At 40.2% G+C, this 17371-nt stretch overlaps 1 protein-coding gene across 2 annotated transcripts in view; it reads left to right on the top strand.

The window, feature by feature from the left end:
• GAB2 (GRB2 associated binding protein 2) overlaps positions 1 to 17371 on the top strand; it is a 174787-nt gene that overhangs the window by 114026 nt on the left and 43390 nt on the right. For both annotated transcript variants that reach the window (XM_057552088.1, XM_007187594.3), the window contains exon 2: positions 7882 to 8182. In XM_057552088.1, the coding sequence (XP_057408071.1) occupies positions 7882 to 8182 (301 nt within the window). The remainder of the gene's footprint in view (positions 1 to 7881; positions 8183 to 17371) is intronic.

The following is a 17371-nucleotide window of genomic DNA, read 5'->3' as shown; positions in this document are numbered from 1 at the left end:
CCCATTTTCTCTGCCTCATTGCCAGCATTTTGCATTGTTACAATTTTTCTTTTTTAACCATTCTGATAGGTCTGTGATAATATCTCTTTGTGGTTTTGTGTTTTCCGAATGGCTAATGATATTGAACACCTTTTCATGTGCTTATTTGCTATCTGCATATGCTCTTCAGTGAAATGTCTCTTCATGTCTTTTGCCCATGTCCTAATTGGATTGTTTCCCTTTTTAAACTGTTGAGTGTTGGGAGTTCTTTATATGTTCTCCATACTCTCCTTTGTCAAATATGTGGTTGGCAAATATTTTCTCCCACTCTGTAGCTTATCTTTTTAGCCTCTTAACCGTCTTTTGCAGAGCAAAAGTTTTGAATTTCAATGAAGTCTAATTTATAAATTTTTCCTTTTATGGATTATGGTTTTGGTGTCTAGTCTAAGAACTCTTCGCCTAGCCCTAGATCCCAAAGATTTCCTCCAATTTTTTCTAAATGTTTTATAGCTTTACATTTAAGTCCATGATTCATTTGGAGTTCGTTTTTGTATAAGGTGTGAGGCTTAGATTGATGTTTATTTTTCCCCCTCTGTGGATGCCCAGTTGCTTCAGCACCATTTGTTGAAAAGGCCATCTTTCCTCCACTGAATTGCTTTTTCACCTTGTCAGAAATCAGTTGAGCATATTTGTGTAGGTCTATTTCTGGGTTTCCTGTTTTATTCCATTGTTCCTATGTGTATGTCCCTCTGCCAGTATCACATGGTCTTGATTTCTGTAGCTATACAATAATTATTGAAATCTAGTGGACTTTTTTCCCCACTTTTCTTTTTCAAAGTTGTTTTAGCTATTGTACTTTCTTTGCCTTTCCATATATGTTTTAGAATAATTTTGTCTACATTCATAAAAACTCTTGCTGGGATTTTGATAGAAATTGTGTTAAATCTGAACATCAATTTGGAGAGATGTACTATGTTGTGTCTTCCAATCCATGAACATGGTGGGCCTCTCCATTTAGGTTTTTTAAAATTTCTTTTATCAGCATTGTATAGTTTTCAGCATACATGTCCTGAACATGTTTTGTTAGATTCACACCTCTTTCATTTTTAAAAAAGTGATTATAAATGGCATTGTGTTTTTATTTTCTATGCCCACGTGTTTATTTGCTAGTATACAGGAGCAAATCAATTTTTGTATGTTCATCTTGTCAGGCATATCTTGGAGATATTGCAAGTTTAATTCCAGACCACCACAGTAAAGCAAATACTGCAATAAAGCGAGTCATATGAACTTTTTGGTTTCCTGGTGTATATAAAGGTTATGTTTACACCATACTGTAGTCTATTACTGTGCAATAGCATTATGTCTAAAACACTATGTAATACCTTAATTTAAAAATATTACTAAAAAATGCTAACCATCATCTGAGCCTTCATCAGATCACTGATCACAGATCACCATAACAAATATAATCATAATGAAAAAGTTTGAAATAGTGCAAGAATTACCAAAACGTGACACAGAGACACAAAGTGAGCAAATGCTGTTGCAAAAATGGTGCCAGTAGATTTGCTTGACAGAGGGTTGCCATAAACCTTCAATTTGTATAATATGCAATGTCCACAAAGCATAATAAAGCAACGTGCAATACAATGAGGTACTCCTGTATTTTGTGACTTTGCCAGACACACTTATTTGTCCCAGGAGTTTTTTCCTAAATTCCTTGGGATTTTCTATGTGGACAATCATGTCATCCAAATAGGGACAATTTTTTTCTTCCTTTTCAATCTGTATGCCTTTTTAAAAATTGAGATACAGTTAATGTACAGTATTATATAAGATACAGGTGTACAACATAATGCTTCACAATTTTTAAAGGTTATGCTCCATTTATAGTTATTATAAAATATTGGCTACACTCACTGTGTTGTACAATATATCCTTGTAGCTTATTTATTTTATATGTAATAGTTTGTACCTCTTAATCCCTGCCACCTATCTTGCCCCTACCCCCTTCCCTCTCCCAACTGGTAACCACTAGTTTGTTCTCTATATCTGTGAGTCTGTTTCCTTTGTGTTATATTCACTAGTTTGTTTTATTTTAGATTCCACACATAAGTGACACCGTGCAGTATTTGTCTTTCTCTGACTTATTTCACTTAGCATAATGCTCTCTAAATCCATCAATCTGTATGCCTTTTATATCCATTTCTTGCTTTATTTCCCTGACTAGAACTTCAGCACTATGTTGAATAAGAGTGCTGAAAGCAGACATCCTTGCCTTGTTCCTGATCTTAGGGGGAAAGCATTCAGCCTTTCAATATGAAGTGTAATGTTGGTGTTGGTCTTTTGTTGATGCTCTTTATCAGATTGAGGAAGTTCCCCCTCTCTTCCTATTTTTTTGAGTTTTTATCATGAATGGGTGTTGAAATGTGTCATATGTTTTTTCTGCATTAATTGATAGGACCATGTGGTTTTTCTCCTTTAGCTTATTACTGTGGTTGATTACATTGATTGATTTTTTTAATATTGAATCAATTTTACGTCTTTGGAATAAACTCCACTTGGTCATGTTATATAATTCTTTTTATATCTTGCTGAATTCTGCTTGTATTTTACATTTAAGTCCTTGATCCATTTTGAGTTAATTTTTGTAGGAGATTTTGTACAGATGTAAGAACAGTCCTGAAGAAGCTTTCCCCTTAAGAACATATTCAGGACTCAAGTTCCTGTATTCTCCTTGAATTATGTGTCAGTGCTCCAGCAGTAATTTTTCATTTCTATATCAATGGGTACTTTCAAGCTGAAGTGCCCAGACTCCTTTATAAATATTTATTACAGGGTCCTGCACTCATCAAAATGAAGGGAACAAATGCTGAAAAACTCACGTCATAGAGAATCCACAACATACCTTTATCTTATTCTCTTTTCTGTAATCCTCTTTTTTGTCCTCCTTTCCTACTTCCTACTGTGAAAGCTTACTTAACTTTTTAAATTGCGTTTATTAGTTTGAATAAATGAATACACTGATTGAATGAAAAAAAAAGTCAACAGATCTTTACTGAGTTCCCATATAGGCTAAGTACTCTGCCAAGTAACTGTTGGCCACACAGTACCCTAACATCAAGATGCTCGGAGCTTAAAGGGGAGGAAGACATATGAGCAATTGAAATGTCAAAGAGGAGTGAAGAAATGCCACAGAAAGCACAGGTTGTTAAGGGAACAAGAGACAGAAGCACCAGCTCTATGGGAAGTTAGTAAAGGCCTTCCAGGAGAAGTGATATTTAACCTGGCACTAAGAAAATATAGGAATTTTCCAGATAGATGAGGTGAGGTGAAAGGCATTCTAGGAAGAAACGTCAGCTTGTGCACAGACATGAAGTCATGCAATTATGTGGCACATTTGGAGAATAATAAGTAACCTGTTATGCACCTCTAATTTCTGTAAGACCAGGAATTCATGCTGTATCCTCAGCATCTAGGATGATGCCTGTAGCATAGTAAGCACTAAATAAATATTTGTTGGATGGATAGATGGATGGCAGGAAGGAAACATAAATGAGGCCAGGGAGATAAGAGAGGTTCGGTGATAAAGAGCCTTGCTTAGTAAATGCCTACCATGAAGATTGAAAGAGGAATAGGAGGAGATTTTATTCATCGTCTACTTGGGAAGAAACAACAAATACTAAAATATCTGTAATATGTTGTGAAAAAAAAATTGACATGACGTGAAAAGTACATTAAAAGTGTTATGATGGTTCAGAGGAAATAGAGGTCCATTTCAGCTGAGGGGATCAGAGAAGTTGTCTTTGGAGCTAGACTCTTTGGAGTTGCTTATACTTAGTTCTGAATTGTATGGTTCCCCCAAGAACACATACGTGAAGTTGGAGCAGAGAGTGTTGTGGCAGAAGAGCAATGTGAATTTGGAACTAGACTAGATGACTTTGCCTGCTCTGTCATAAATTTATCAGCATTTTGTAGGCAGCCATTTATCAGCCTGCACCACTTCTTGCAAGCGGAACCTGACAGGCTCCGATGTTATCTGTAGCAAACACCTTTTTCTTGTTTATGAGAGTGTCTGTGTGTGTGTTTATGCTTGCACCTGCACACCAGTGATTTGAAAGCAGCTCTTTCTACAGAGACAAGCACTAAAGGGGGATACATCAACTGAAACACAAGCTTCAATACCTTTTAAAAATGCACCTTGCTACCCACACACTTTCATTATATGCATGCACGCACACACACAGATGCACACAGAGTTCTGTAAGTAGTGGCCTGGGCAAGATTTTAGGTGACTATAGTAGATGGTACTTATATTTATTTCCTCAGCTCTATCCTATACCTTAATCTTCACTTCCACCAAGGCTCATCAGGCACCAGTTATATCCCCATGACCTTCTAGATTCTGTAAGGAGTTCATGTAAGAAAATGATTCATTAATTAATCCAGTACCTACTTATTGATAACCACCTATGTGCCAGGCACTATTCTAAACACTGAGGATGCAGCATGGGATAAAAAGAACCAATCCCTGCCCTCTTGGAGTTTACATTCTGGGAGGTGGGTAGAATCAACAAAAATGTGGTGTTTTAGGTGGTGTAAGTGCTAGTGAGGTCAGTATAGCAGAGTAAGCGGGAGAGTGTGAGGGTTGGGTGGTCAGGAAAACAGTCTGTTCAGTAATGTGACACTTGAATAGTGACTTGAAGGAAAAAATAAGCAATGGGACTGTCTGGGACAGGAGTATTCCAGGCAAAGGGAACAACCAGAGCAAAGACCCCGAGGCAGGATTGTGTGGCCAGTGTGGCAAGAGCAGAATGGGCAAGGTGGAGAGTGGCAGGAGGTAAGGTGAGAGTTGTGGGATGAGAGACTGTCATACTAGGCCCGCTGGCCATTGTGAGGACTTTGGCTTTTACTCAGAGTGAGACAGAAAGCCAGTGGAGACTTGGTGCAGAGAAGTGGCATGCTCTGATTTGCATCAGCATCCGTGTTGAGAATAGATTGCAGGATGAAAGCATAGAAGCAGGAAGACGACCAAATGGTGGACTCAATCAAGTGAGTTAACAGTGGAGGTGTGGAGAAGTGACCGGGTCGTAGATGTATTTTGAGCTGTTTGGACCAACCGGATTTGCTGTTGGGTTAGATGTGGAATGGGAAAGAAAGGAGTTGATGATGACATCAAGATTTTTGGTCTGAGCAACTGGAAGGCTGGAGCTGCTTGTAACTGAGATGGGAAAGATTGCAGGAAGAACAGGCTTGGAGGATATCAAGAGCTCAGTTTTGAGCACCTTAAGTTTGAGATGCCTTTTAGTGAGGAGTTGAATATAAGACTCTAGAGTTCAATAGACCGGTCTGGGCTGGAGATATAAATTTAGGAATTGCAGCAGTTAGATGGCTTGCAAAGCTGTAAAATGGAATAAAATAACCTAGGAAGTGGGTGTAGAAAGAGAAGAGTCTGAGAACTGAGCACTGGGGCATTCCAACATTTAGAGATCAGGGAAATGAGAAGGAACCAGCACTGGAGACTGAAAAAGAGAGGCCAGGGAGATAGGAAAATTGAGAGTGAGCACTGAAGCCAAGTGAAGAAAGTGCTTCAAAGAGAACGGAATAATAAACTGTTATCAGATGTTGCTGAGAGATCAAGTGAAATGCAAATGTTGCTTTAGCAGCATTGAAGTCTTTAAGACCTCTGTTGAGTTATTTTAGTAGGGGGTGGGGGGAGCTGGGGGAAGCCTGATTAGATTGCTTCCAAGAAAAGAATGGGAGGAGAGGAAACAATGATTAGTACTATAGAAAACTCTTTGAGGTTTTACTGTACAGAGGAGCAGAAAACTGGGCCATAGTTGGAAGGGAATGTGGGATCAAGTCAAGCTTTTCATTTTTTTTCTTAGTTGGGAGAAGTTGGGGTCCTGATGGGAATGATCCTAGGAGGGAGGGAGAATGCAGTGAATCCAGAGATACAATGATGTCCACATGTAGGTGAGAGGGGATGCTCAAGTGGAAGAAGGTTGGCCTTAGCCTGGGTGAACTGTCCATGCTCCCTAGTAACAAACTACTTTGCTACAAATGCAGACAGATTGGTGAATTTGGTGATGGAACATGCGTAGATTCTCTTTTGCTTGCTTGTATTTTCTCATACCAAAGAGTAGAGGTGCTGGAGGTTTAAAGAGAGGGAAGTTCGGGACTTCCCTGGTGGCGCAGAGGTTAAGAACCTGCCTGCCAATGCAGGGGACACGGGTTTGAGCCCTGGTCCGGGAAGATCCCACATGCCAAGGAGCAACTAAGCCCGTGCTCAACAACTACTGAGCCTGCGCTCTAGAGCCCACGAGCCACAACTACTGAGCCCGCACACCTAGAGCCTGTGCTCCACAACAAGAGAAGCCACCTCAATGAGAAGCCCGCACACCGCAACGAAGAGTAGCCCCCGCTCGCCGCAACTAGAGAAAGCCCGCGTGCAGCAACGAGGACCCAATGCAGCCAAATAAATAAATAAATAAATTTTTAAAATAAAATTAAAAAATAAAGAGAGAGAAGTTCAAAGACTGTTGCCAAAGAGCAAGAGAAAATCATGGACCAGGTAAATGTAGTAGGACTGTCAGGCAGCCTAAGGGCTCACTTGAATTTAAAGTGAGAGCAGCCAACGTAGTTGTATGATTTTCTCCAACTACATACAGCTGAATGGGAACAGGCAGAGTAGGATGAGCATTAGACTTAGCCAGGGGTTGTGGTTTCCCAGATAAAGGAGAGGAATGGAGAAAAAAAACAAGGGAATGATGATAATGATGGATCACAGGAGCAAGTTAGGTAGGGAAGGAAGTGAGGACAGGGACAGAAGGTGAGAGTGCAAGGTGGCAGGATTAACAGAGTGAAGGTCCCAGTAGGATGTAACGAATTGTGATGACAGTCTGATCCTTGGCATTTGCAGTGCTTTAGGGTTGTATACATAGTGCTTTGTGTGTGTTTGCATAGTATAAACCCTATAAGGTAGGTAGGACAGGTGGTGGTGATGTTGATTCTCATTCTATAGATGAAGCAAGATCCAAAGAAGTAAATAACTTTATCTAAAAATCACACATTAAGTCAGTGGTAAAGCATAGATTCAACCCAAGGCTCTATTTTATATGTGATGTCTTTTTACCACTTTGTGTGGTGTCTGCTCACAGATTACTCAGTCTCATTGAAGAGGTGGAATGTAGAAGACAACATAAGGGAATATGTAATCAAGTGTTAAATTCTATAGTATGACAGGATGTAAGGAGTTTATTCATTCAATAATGTATATTGAATACTTAGTGTGTGCAGGGCTCTGTTATAAGTACTAGGGATATAGCAGTGAATGAGACGGGGAAATCCTGAAGGTATGTGCTTCAGAGAAGTTTTAGAAGGGTTTCTATGTGATTCTTCCAAGGCATCATGATTTGGTAAAAAGCACAGTGTACTGAAAGTTAGGAAACTTGTTTCTCTGCTACTTGCTGTGTGTGACATTGTTGCTTCAACTCACCATGTCTTATTGGGGGACCCCATCCATAAACTGAGATGTTACAGTTTTGCAAGTTCCACCCTGGCTAAAAGGTGAGTCTGAGTCTGTATTCTAGCTTAATGGAATAATTGCTCTCAAGTGTTTTAGTCCTCATCAGACTTCCTGATCTAAAAAGTGGGAATGCCACATCTCATCTCATAGTGATAAGACCCTGTTTCCATAGTGAAATGCTGCACTAACATGCATTCTAAAGTCATCCTTCATTTTTGAAACTCTGGGGAAATATGAAAGGGAGATAAGAGGCCATGCTCAGCCTGCAGGTGCAACAGTCCCCACCCTTAACCTGGTGACCTCTGAGGACCTGTGAAAAGCTTTGAAGTAACTAATGACTTTCCCCCCTCTTCTTACTCCTTCCTGTTCAGGCCTGGAAGAAACGCTGGTTTATCCTGCGGAGTGGGCGGATGAGCGGTGACCCAGATGTTCTGGAATACTACAAGAATGATCACTCCAAGAAGCCCCTGCGCATCATCAACCTGAACTTCTGCGAGCAGGTGGATGCAGGCCTGACCTTCAACAAGAAGGAGCTGCAGGATAGTTTTGTGTTTGACATCAAGACCAGCGAGCGCACCTTTTACCTGGTGGCCGAGACGGAGGAGGACATGAATAAGTGGGTCCAGAGCATCTGCCAGATCTGTGGCTTCAATCAGGCTGAGGAGAGCACAGGTATGGGAACAAACACAGATCTTTCTCAGAAGGGGCCAGGCGCTTTCTGGGAAGGGCTGGGAAGTTGGGGCTAGGATGATGGCCTTCACATTCCTTGAACCAGGAGAACAACCTGTAGCAAAGGCTTTCCTCTGTGGCAGAGGAGTAATAGGCAAAGGGTAAGAGTGTGAAGGGGTTAGCCAAATATTAGAGGGTCTCCTAGCACTAAATATGCTCAAGTGGGAAACAGATATGTTGGGGTTATGATGAAGCTCAAGGTACTTGATGGTGTTTCTTCAAGTACCTCCATGCCACCACATTTCTCAGGTCTGCACCTTTCTCCCCTTCCCTCAACTCTCTAGCTCTCTGTGCCCTGTTAACTGTCAGCCATCCCATAGGGCAACTCACACCTTTATCCCTTCTCTGATCCATCTCTGTCCGTTCCTGCCATCTATTTCAGACCATCCTGCACAGTTATCCTTGCCACTTTTTTTTAGCAGGGGGAGGTTTGGGATCCCTTGTGATTATTATTGATGTATAATCCAGTGTTCATTATGTTTACTTGGGAAGGGACAGTCAAGAGAGGGAAATTCTGATTTGTGTTGGGTTTTGTTAACCTTCAAAAAAAACAGTAGCTCAACTTTTAAAAATACGTTTTAAATTGCAGAAATGCTCTTTGACATTTGTTGGGGCTCATCCTCAACTCTGGGATGATTGAGGAGTAGGGCTTTTTTGAGGCGGATGGAGAGCCTAAATTAGTATTTTCCTTAACCTGGTTACATATCAGAAGTAGAGGAACATTTTTTAAATGCTGATGCCAAGGACCCATATCAAATCAGTTAACTAAGAACCTCAGGGGTGGGACCTAGGCATTAGTGTCTTTTAAAAACGTCATTCTAAGTAGCAAGGGTCTGGGGCTCAACATCCGTTTTCTGTACATAAATGAAGGCCTCATACAGTCTCTGATTCATATACCTATTTTCTAAATTTTTTACAGCCCTTTAAAAACAAAAACCATTCCTAGCTCATCAGCAACATCATCCTCATCTGGGAATCTGTTAGAAATGCAAATTCTTGGGCCCCACTCCAGACTTACTGAATCAGAAACTCTGGGCGTGGAGCCCAGCAATCTGTGTTTTAATCAGCCTGCCAGGTGATCTGATGCACAGTTAAGTCTGAGAACCACTGGTTTAGATTCTTGCTGCTCAGAGTGGGGTTTGTGGACCAGCAGCGTCAACCTCTCCTGGGAACTTGTTATAAATGCAGACGACTTCCGCCCAGACTTACAGCATCAGAATCTGCATATCTTTAAGACGTCTTATTCTGAAATAATGTTAGACTTACAGAAGAGTTGCAAAAATTGTACAGCAAGTTCCCATATATCTTTCATTCAGCTTTCCCTGATGTTAACATCTTGCTTAACCAGGTATAGTGGTCAAAACTGAGCAGTTAACATTGATTGGCGCAGTACTATTAACTACAGTGTATTGGGATTTCACCTGTTTTTCACCAGTGTCTTTATTCTGTTCAGGATTCAATCCAGGATAGCACATTAGATTTGGTGGTTCTGTCTCCAGGGCTCCTCCAATCTGTGATGACAGTTCCTCAGTCTGTTTTGTCTTGTTTGACCTTGACACTTTTAAAGAGTACTGGTTAGGTATTCTGTAGAATGTCCCTCCATTTGGTGTTTTCTCATGATTAGATTGAAGTTTTGGGGAGACTACCACAGAGGTGACGTGCCTTTCTCTGCACGTTGTATCAGGGGGCGCCTGGTGTCAATATGTCTTATTACTGGTCATGTTAACCTTGACCACTTGATTAAGGTAGTATCTGCCAAGTTCCTCCACTATAAAGCTACTATCTTTGCTTTTGTAATTAATAAATAGTTTGGAGGAAATACTTTAATCATGTGCAAATATCCAATTTCTCCTTAAACTTTTGCGCACTAATTTTAGCATTTATCAGTGGATCATGTTTACAACCATTATTACTGTGGTATTCTAGTGAATTTTTCTATTTCCCTCAGAATCCACATTTTATTAAGACCCCTAGGCGATTTATATGCACGTTAAAGTTTGAGAAGCTCTGGTCTGGATTATTTGTCCACAAACCTGGTGGCTCATCAGAATCACCCTAAAAACTTTTATCTAACTTGCAGGTACTAATTCAGTAGATCTGGCTTAGGGCTGAGGAATCAATAGTTTTAAGAGATTCCTCCTACAGAATGGGAGGAATTATTTCCAAATCATATCTGATGAGGGTCTAGTATCTAGAATCTAAAAAGAATTCTTACAACTCAATAACAACAAGAAAAAGACAAATGACCTCATTTAAAAATGGGCAAAGGATCTGAATAGACATTTCTCCAGAGAAGATGTACAAATGACCAGTAAGCCCATGAAAAGATGTTGAACATCGTTAATCATTAGGAAGATGCAAAGCAATACCACTAGCACTTCACACCCACTAGCATGGCTGTAATCAAAATACGGACAATAAAAAAAGTTGGCAAGAATGTGGAGAAACATACATTGCTCATACCTCCCACCTCATACATTGCTGGTGGGAAAGTCAAATGGTACAGCTACTGTAGCACACAGTGTGTCAGTTTTTTAAAACCTTAAACCTATGATCCAGCAATTCCACTCCTAGGCATATACTCAAGAGAAATGAAAACATGTTCACACAAAAATTTATAGACGAATGTTCATAGAAACGCTATTCATAATAACCAAAATGTGGACACAACCCAAATGTCCATTAATGAATAAACAAGATGTATGTGTGGCGGAGTGCGTGTGTAATGGGCACTTTTAAGATCTACTCTCTTAGCAACTTTCAAGTATACATTTGTTACAGCATTGTTAACTATAGTCACCATGCTGTATATTACATCCCTAGGACTTATTCATTTTATAACTGGAAGTTTATACACCTTTGATCCTTATGCATTTCCCCTGCCCCACCCTTGCCCCTGAAAACCACCAATCTATTCTCTGTTTCTATGAGTCTGGTTATTTTAGATTCTGCATATAAATGAGACTGTACAGTTTTTGTCCTTCTCTGTCTGACTTATTTCAGTTAGCGTAGTGGCCTGAAGGTTCATCCATGTTGTCACAAATGGCGAGATTACCTTCATTTTATGGCTGAATTTTATTTATATACACACACACACACACACACTATATATATATATGTGTGTGTGTATGTGTCTATAGAATGTGTGTGTGTGTGTGTGTGTGTGTGTGTGTGTATATATAATGCGATTTTTTTTAATATATAGTCACATTTTCTTTATCCATTCATTCTTCATGGACCTTTGGGTTGTTTCCATGTCATGCCTACTGTAAGTAATGCTGAAATGAACATGAGGGAGCAGATATCTCTTCCAGATAGTAATTTCAATTCCTTCAGTGATATATCCAGAAGTGGAATTGCTGGGTCTTATGGTAGTTCTATTTTTAATTTTTTTTTAAATTAATTAATTAATTAATTAATTAATTTATGGCTGTGTTGGGTCTTCGTTTCTGTGTGAGGGCTTTCTCCAGTTGCGGCAAGTGGGGGCCACTCTTCACCACAGTGCACGGGCCTCTTACTATCGCGGCCTCTCTTGTTGCGGAGCACAGGCTCCAGACGTGCAGGCTCAGCAATTGTGGCTCACGGGCCCAGTTGCTCCACGGCATGTGGGATCCTCCCAGACCAGGGCTCGAACCCGTGTCCCCTGCATTGGCAGGCAGATTCTCAACCACTGCGCCACCAGGGAAGCCCTATTTTTAATTTTTTGAGTAAACTCCATACTGTTTTGCATAGTGGCTGTACCAATTTATATTCCCACCTACAGTGCACAAGGGTTCCCTTTTCTCCACATCTCTGCTTGCACTTACCTCATAGCTTTTTGACAATAGCCATTTAACAGGTGTGAAGTGATATCTCACTGTGGTTTTGATTTGATTTACATTTCCCTGATGGTATGATTAGTGATGTTGAGCACCTTTTCAGGTAGCTGTTTGCCATTTGAATATCTTCTTTGGAAAAAGGTCTATTCAGGTTCTTTGTCCATTCTTTAATCAGGTTATTTGAGTTTTTGCTATTGAGTTATATGAGTTCCTTATATATTTTTGATATTAATCCCTTATCAGATATGAAGTTTGCAAATATTTTCTCCCATTCCTTAGGTTGCCTTTTCATTTTATTGATTGTTTCTTTTGCTGTGCAGAAGCTTTTTAGTTTAATGTAGTCCCACTTATTTACTTTTGCCTTTCTTGCTTGTGCTTTTGGTGTCATATCCAAACAATCGTTGCCAAGACCAGTGTCAAAGAACTTTTCCTCTGTGTTTTCTTTTAGGATTTTTATGGTTTCAGGTCTTACATCTTTTATCCATTTCAAGTTAATTTTTATGCATCGTGTAAGATAGGGTTTTTTGTTTCTTTTTTGTTGTTGTTGTTTTATTTTTGGCTGCATTGGGTCTTTGTTGCTGCACGCGGGCTTTCTCTAGTTGTGGTGAGTGGGGGCTACTCTTTGTTGCAGTGCACAGGCTTCTCATTGTGGTGGCTTCTCTTGTTGCGGAACACGGGCTCTAGGCTCATGGGCTTCAGTAGTTGTGGCACACAGGCTCAGTAGTTGTGGCTTGCAGGCTCTAGAGTGCAGGCTCAGTAGTTGTGGCGTGCAGACTTAGTAGCTCCGCAGCATGTGGAATCTTCCTGGCCAGGGCTCGAGCCCATGTCCCCTGCATCGGCAGGCAGACTTTTAACCACTGCACCACCAAGGAAGTCCTAAGATAGGGTTTTTGTTTGTTTGTTTGTTTGTTTTTTATTTATTTTAACACCTTTATTGGAGTATAATTGCTTTACAATGGTGTGTTAGTTTCTGCTTTATAACAAAGTGAATCAGCTATACATGTACATATATCCCCATATCCCCTCCCTCTTGTGCTTCCCTCCCACCCTCCCTATCCCACCCCTCTAGGTGGTCACAAAGCACTGAGCTGATCTCCCTGTGCTATATAGCTGCTTCCCACTAGCTATCTATTTTGGTAGTATATATAAGTCCATTGCCACTCTCTCACTTTGTCCCAGCTTACCCTTCCCCCTCCCCGTGTCCTCAAGTCCATTCTCTACATCTGCATCTTTATTCCTGTCCTGCCCCTAGGTTCTTCATAACCATTTTTTTTCTTTAGATTCCATATATATGTGTTAGCATACGGTATTTGTTTTTCTCTTTCTAACTTACTTCACTCTGTATGACAGACTGTAGGTCCATCCACCTCACTACACATAACTCAATTTCATTTCTTTTTATGGCTGAGTAATATTCCATTGTATATATGTGCCACATCTTCTTTATCCATTCATCTGTCAGTGGACACTTAGGTTGCTTCCATGTCCTGGCTGTTGTAAATAGAGCTGCAGTGAACATTGTGGTACATGACTCTTTTTGAGTTATGGTCTTCTCAGGGTATATGCCCAGTAGTGGGATTGCTGGGTCGCATGGTAGTTCTTTTTTTAGTTTTTAAGGAACCTCCATACTGTTCTCCATAGTGGCTGTACCAAGATAGGGTTTTAATTCCATTCTTTTGCATGTGAATATCCAGTTTTCCCAACACAATTTTTTAAATTTATTTATCTATTTATTTTATTTATTTAGGCTCCACTGGGTCTTAGTTGTAGCATGCGGGATCTTTTAGTTGCAGCATGCAGACTTCTTAGTTGCAGCATGGGGACTCTTAGTTGCGGCATGCATGCGGGATCTAGTTCCCCAACCAGGGATTGAACCCAGGCCCCCTGCATTGGGAGTGTGGAGTCCTACCCACTGGAACATCAGGGAAGTCCCCCAACACAGTTTTTTGAAAAGACTTTTCTCCTTTGAGTATTTTTGGCTCCCTTGTCAAATATTGACCATATATTGGCACTCTCTGTTCTGTTCCTTTGGTCTATGTGTCTGTTTTTGTGCCGGTACCATACTGTTTTGATTACTATAGCTTTGTAATATACTTTGACATCAGGGAGTGTGATGCCTCCAACTTTGTTCTTCTTTCTCCAAATTGCTTTGGCTATTTGGCATCTTTCGCGGTTTCATATGAATTTTAGGATTGTTTTTTCTATTTCTGTAAAAAATGCCATTGGAATCTTGATAGGAATTGCACTGAATGTATAGATGGTTTTGGATAGTATGGGCATTTTAACAATGTAAATTCTTCAAATCCATGAACACAAGATACCTTTCCACTTACTTGTGTTGAAGTTCTTAATTTTTGATCATGGAGCCCTGCATTTTCAGTTTGTACTGAGCTCTGCAAATTATGTAGCTGATTGTGCCTGGACTAGATGTCCTGCCCTAGGAATTATGTGATCTTCCTTGAGGAATGATTATGAGCCCCCATCTTACTCTTAAGTTCTTTGGTATAATTTTTGCTTCCTGTGCGGAATTTTTTGTTTTCCCCCCAAAATCTTTGTTATTTTAGGCTTTATGGATTTTGTTTATGTTTTTCATTTTATTTTATTCCTGATAAAGAAATAAAATACTCATGCAAAAACAAAGAAGAAAATAAGAAAGGAATTTTTTAAAAGTGGGAGAAAGAACCCATAGACCCTCTAGTCTCAAAGCTTTCATAAATGTGAGAAATAAGTCCAAGGAATACGTCAGCTTTTTAGGAAATAGGTATAATGGGGTGGAGGAGGAACCAGAAAGCAAATTGCTTTTAAGTGAACTATTCTCTTGTGGGATTAGAGTTGTGCCTACCAAGAAAAACATATCCTTGAGATATAGCAAAAATTACTCTTGGTGCAAATATCTTTTTTAAAAATCACATATTTAAAGAATAGTTATTGTCTGAATCCCTACTTTTACTATATAGAATTTAAGTATAATTCATGTTCAAATATGTAGAACTACATCATCTGGGCTTGCTTTCTTTGGTGGGAATATTTATTTGTTCATTCACACATTGTTCATTTACTCATTCATTCGTCAAATCTTTATGGAGCACTCATTCTATGAGAGTCCCTGTCATAATCACTGAGGCTACAGACTATAAAGATGAACCATAGAGTTCCAGCCCTCAGGCATCATAGTCTAGTGGAGGGGACAGACATAACCAGACAGTCGCAGGGAAATTCTGTAACAGAGGCATCACCAAGGATGGAGGCACCAGCCCATGCACCACCAGCTCAGTGAGGGAAGAAAAGGAGGGGAAGTGTTAAGGGGGTGACAAATAATCAAGTCAGTATTTTTCAACAGCTTTGTCTATTAAACAATATACTCCCTTTAACTTTTAACTTCTTTTTTAAGGGATTATTTTATTAGATGTCTAGTGGTTTAATTACCAGAGCAAGGGTATTATTTGTCTCTGATAGAGGTTTAGGATTTTTTGTGAGATCTTTGTGATGAAGACAAATGACCTTTTCTTCCCTCTCATAGGAGAATCTGGTATGTAAAAAGATTCAACCACATAATAGGTTATGTTTTAATTTAGAAGCTGTCTTGAAAGTATATATATTATATCTATAAAACCCTCAGGTAAGGAATGAGAGATTAATCACCCAAGTCAGTGTTTCTTTTCACTGAGAATCAGGATCTGAGGAAAAGCAGGAAGGAAGTTAACATTTGACTACCTACTTTTGCTTAAGTACTTTATTTCATTTAACCAGTTTTATCAACTGTTTCCATTTTTTTCAAATAAAGAAACTGAGTGCTATTTCTTCCCTGCCTAACACTCCAGGACTACAACTCTTCTCTGAACCCAGCCTTGGCTGGGTTCAGATGGGCTATCCAACTCTCATCTGCCTGAGATTCTTCCTAAATACAACGCTGCTCTCCTTTTGCTGAAGCTTGTTGAGAACAATCCGATCACCTGGGTGTTAGCGTCGGCACCTGCCTTATGTGAGGAGCATCCTGTACTGATATCTAACCCTCAGTGGCCACAAAAGGAAATTATAGGAGCTGTGTATTGAGCATCTACTCTATGTAAAATAGGGACTTTACATGAATTCTTACTAAAAATTCATAGTAATCCTTTGAGGTAGCAACAATTTTGACTCAAGGTCACAGCTAGAAAATGATGGAGCCAGGATTCTAGTCTAACCCAGGTCTGACTTTGCATTATAATATGCTGTCTCTTTGTCCTGGACCTCCTGGAATATGAAAATCTGCCAGAACCAAGACCCGATATTTTTGCCCCTTGGACACCATGTATTAGATTGGAAGCACTCCTTGACCCCTTCCACCAGAGTTCTACAGCTGGCTCAGGTTTCCCTCCTCACCAACCCATATTGCTGAAATCCTTGGGCTCGAATATTCCAAGAATTTAGTAACTTCTAGAGCTTTAATCCAGCCATTAAGCTGGATTGGTGAGTCTGTAGGCTGGGGACGAGGAAGCCTGAACTCACATCACAACTCTGGGATGATGTGAACAAGTCACTTGATTGAGGTCTTAGTTTCCTTTCTTCAAATAGAGAGAAAATCCTCTTTTCACTCAATAATTCTGCTTCTCTATGGGTTCATTGATGCAGACCTTAGACCACTGGCAGCCCCTCAAGTTTCATATTTCCCGAAGGAATATTCACATTGTATTCTATGTAGAGGTATATCCTGGAGCTGTGCAGTCCATACCCCTGCTTGCTGTTGGTCCTGTAGACATTTCTTCCCATGGGGAGCTTCCTTCAAGCAGATACTCCTTTTTTCCTTTCTTTTTTTAAAAAAGAGTTGTGATGGGACCCGTAAAAAAAACTTGTGTTTTTCACTTGAAGCTGGAAGCGGTTCTATAGCAGATGGAGTCTTTTTTCAATCCTTCTTGCCACCCCCAGCTTCTTCTTTCTGATGCCACTCTCCAATTCCTCACGTATTCCAGCCAAAAATGCCTAGGATAAAACCTGTCTAGGATCAAGACCAGACCAGGAGTGACACGTTGAGTTTGAATATCAACACAAGGGTGGAAGAAACAGCCTCCTGATAGAGAACTCTTTCCAAAAGGAAACCAGGCACGATGCTCAGAAAGGAAAAGCAATTCTAAGAATGAATATCAAGATTTCATATCACATACATGGAGTTTGCTTGTTGTTTGTTTGGGGGGGGTGTGTACATGTACGCACAGGCAACAGTAAGTACCCCGCCTTCCTCTGGGAATCAAAATAGCCTTCAGTCCCCCAAGTCAGGGGGCAGAAAGCTGCTCTGAACTGTGTTTACGAGCAGGCGGGTCCAAGTCCTCACATTTGT

This window comes from Balaenoptera acutorostrata, chromosome 9 (assembly GCF_949987535.1).
Source record: "Balaenoptera acutorostrata chromosome 9, mBalAcu1.1, whole genome shotgun sequence".
Lineage (NCBI taxonomy): Eukaryota > Metazoa > Chordata > Mammalia > Artiodactyla > Balaenopteridae > Balaenoptera > Balaenoptera acutorostrata.
This window is presented reverse-complemented; position numbering and strand designations above follow the sequence as displayed.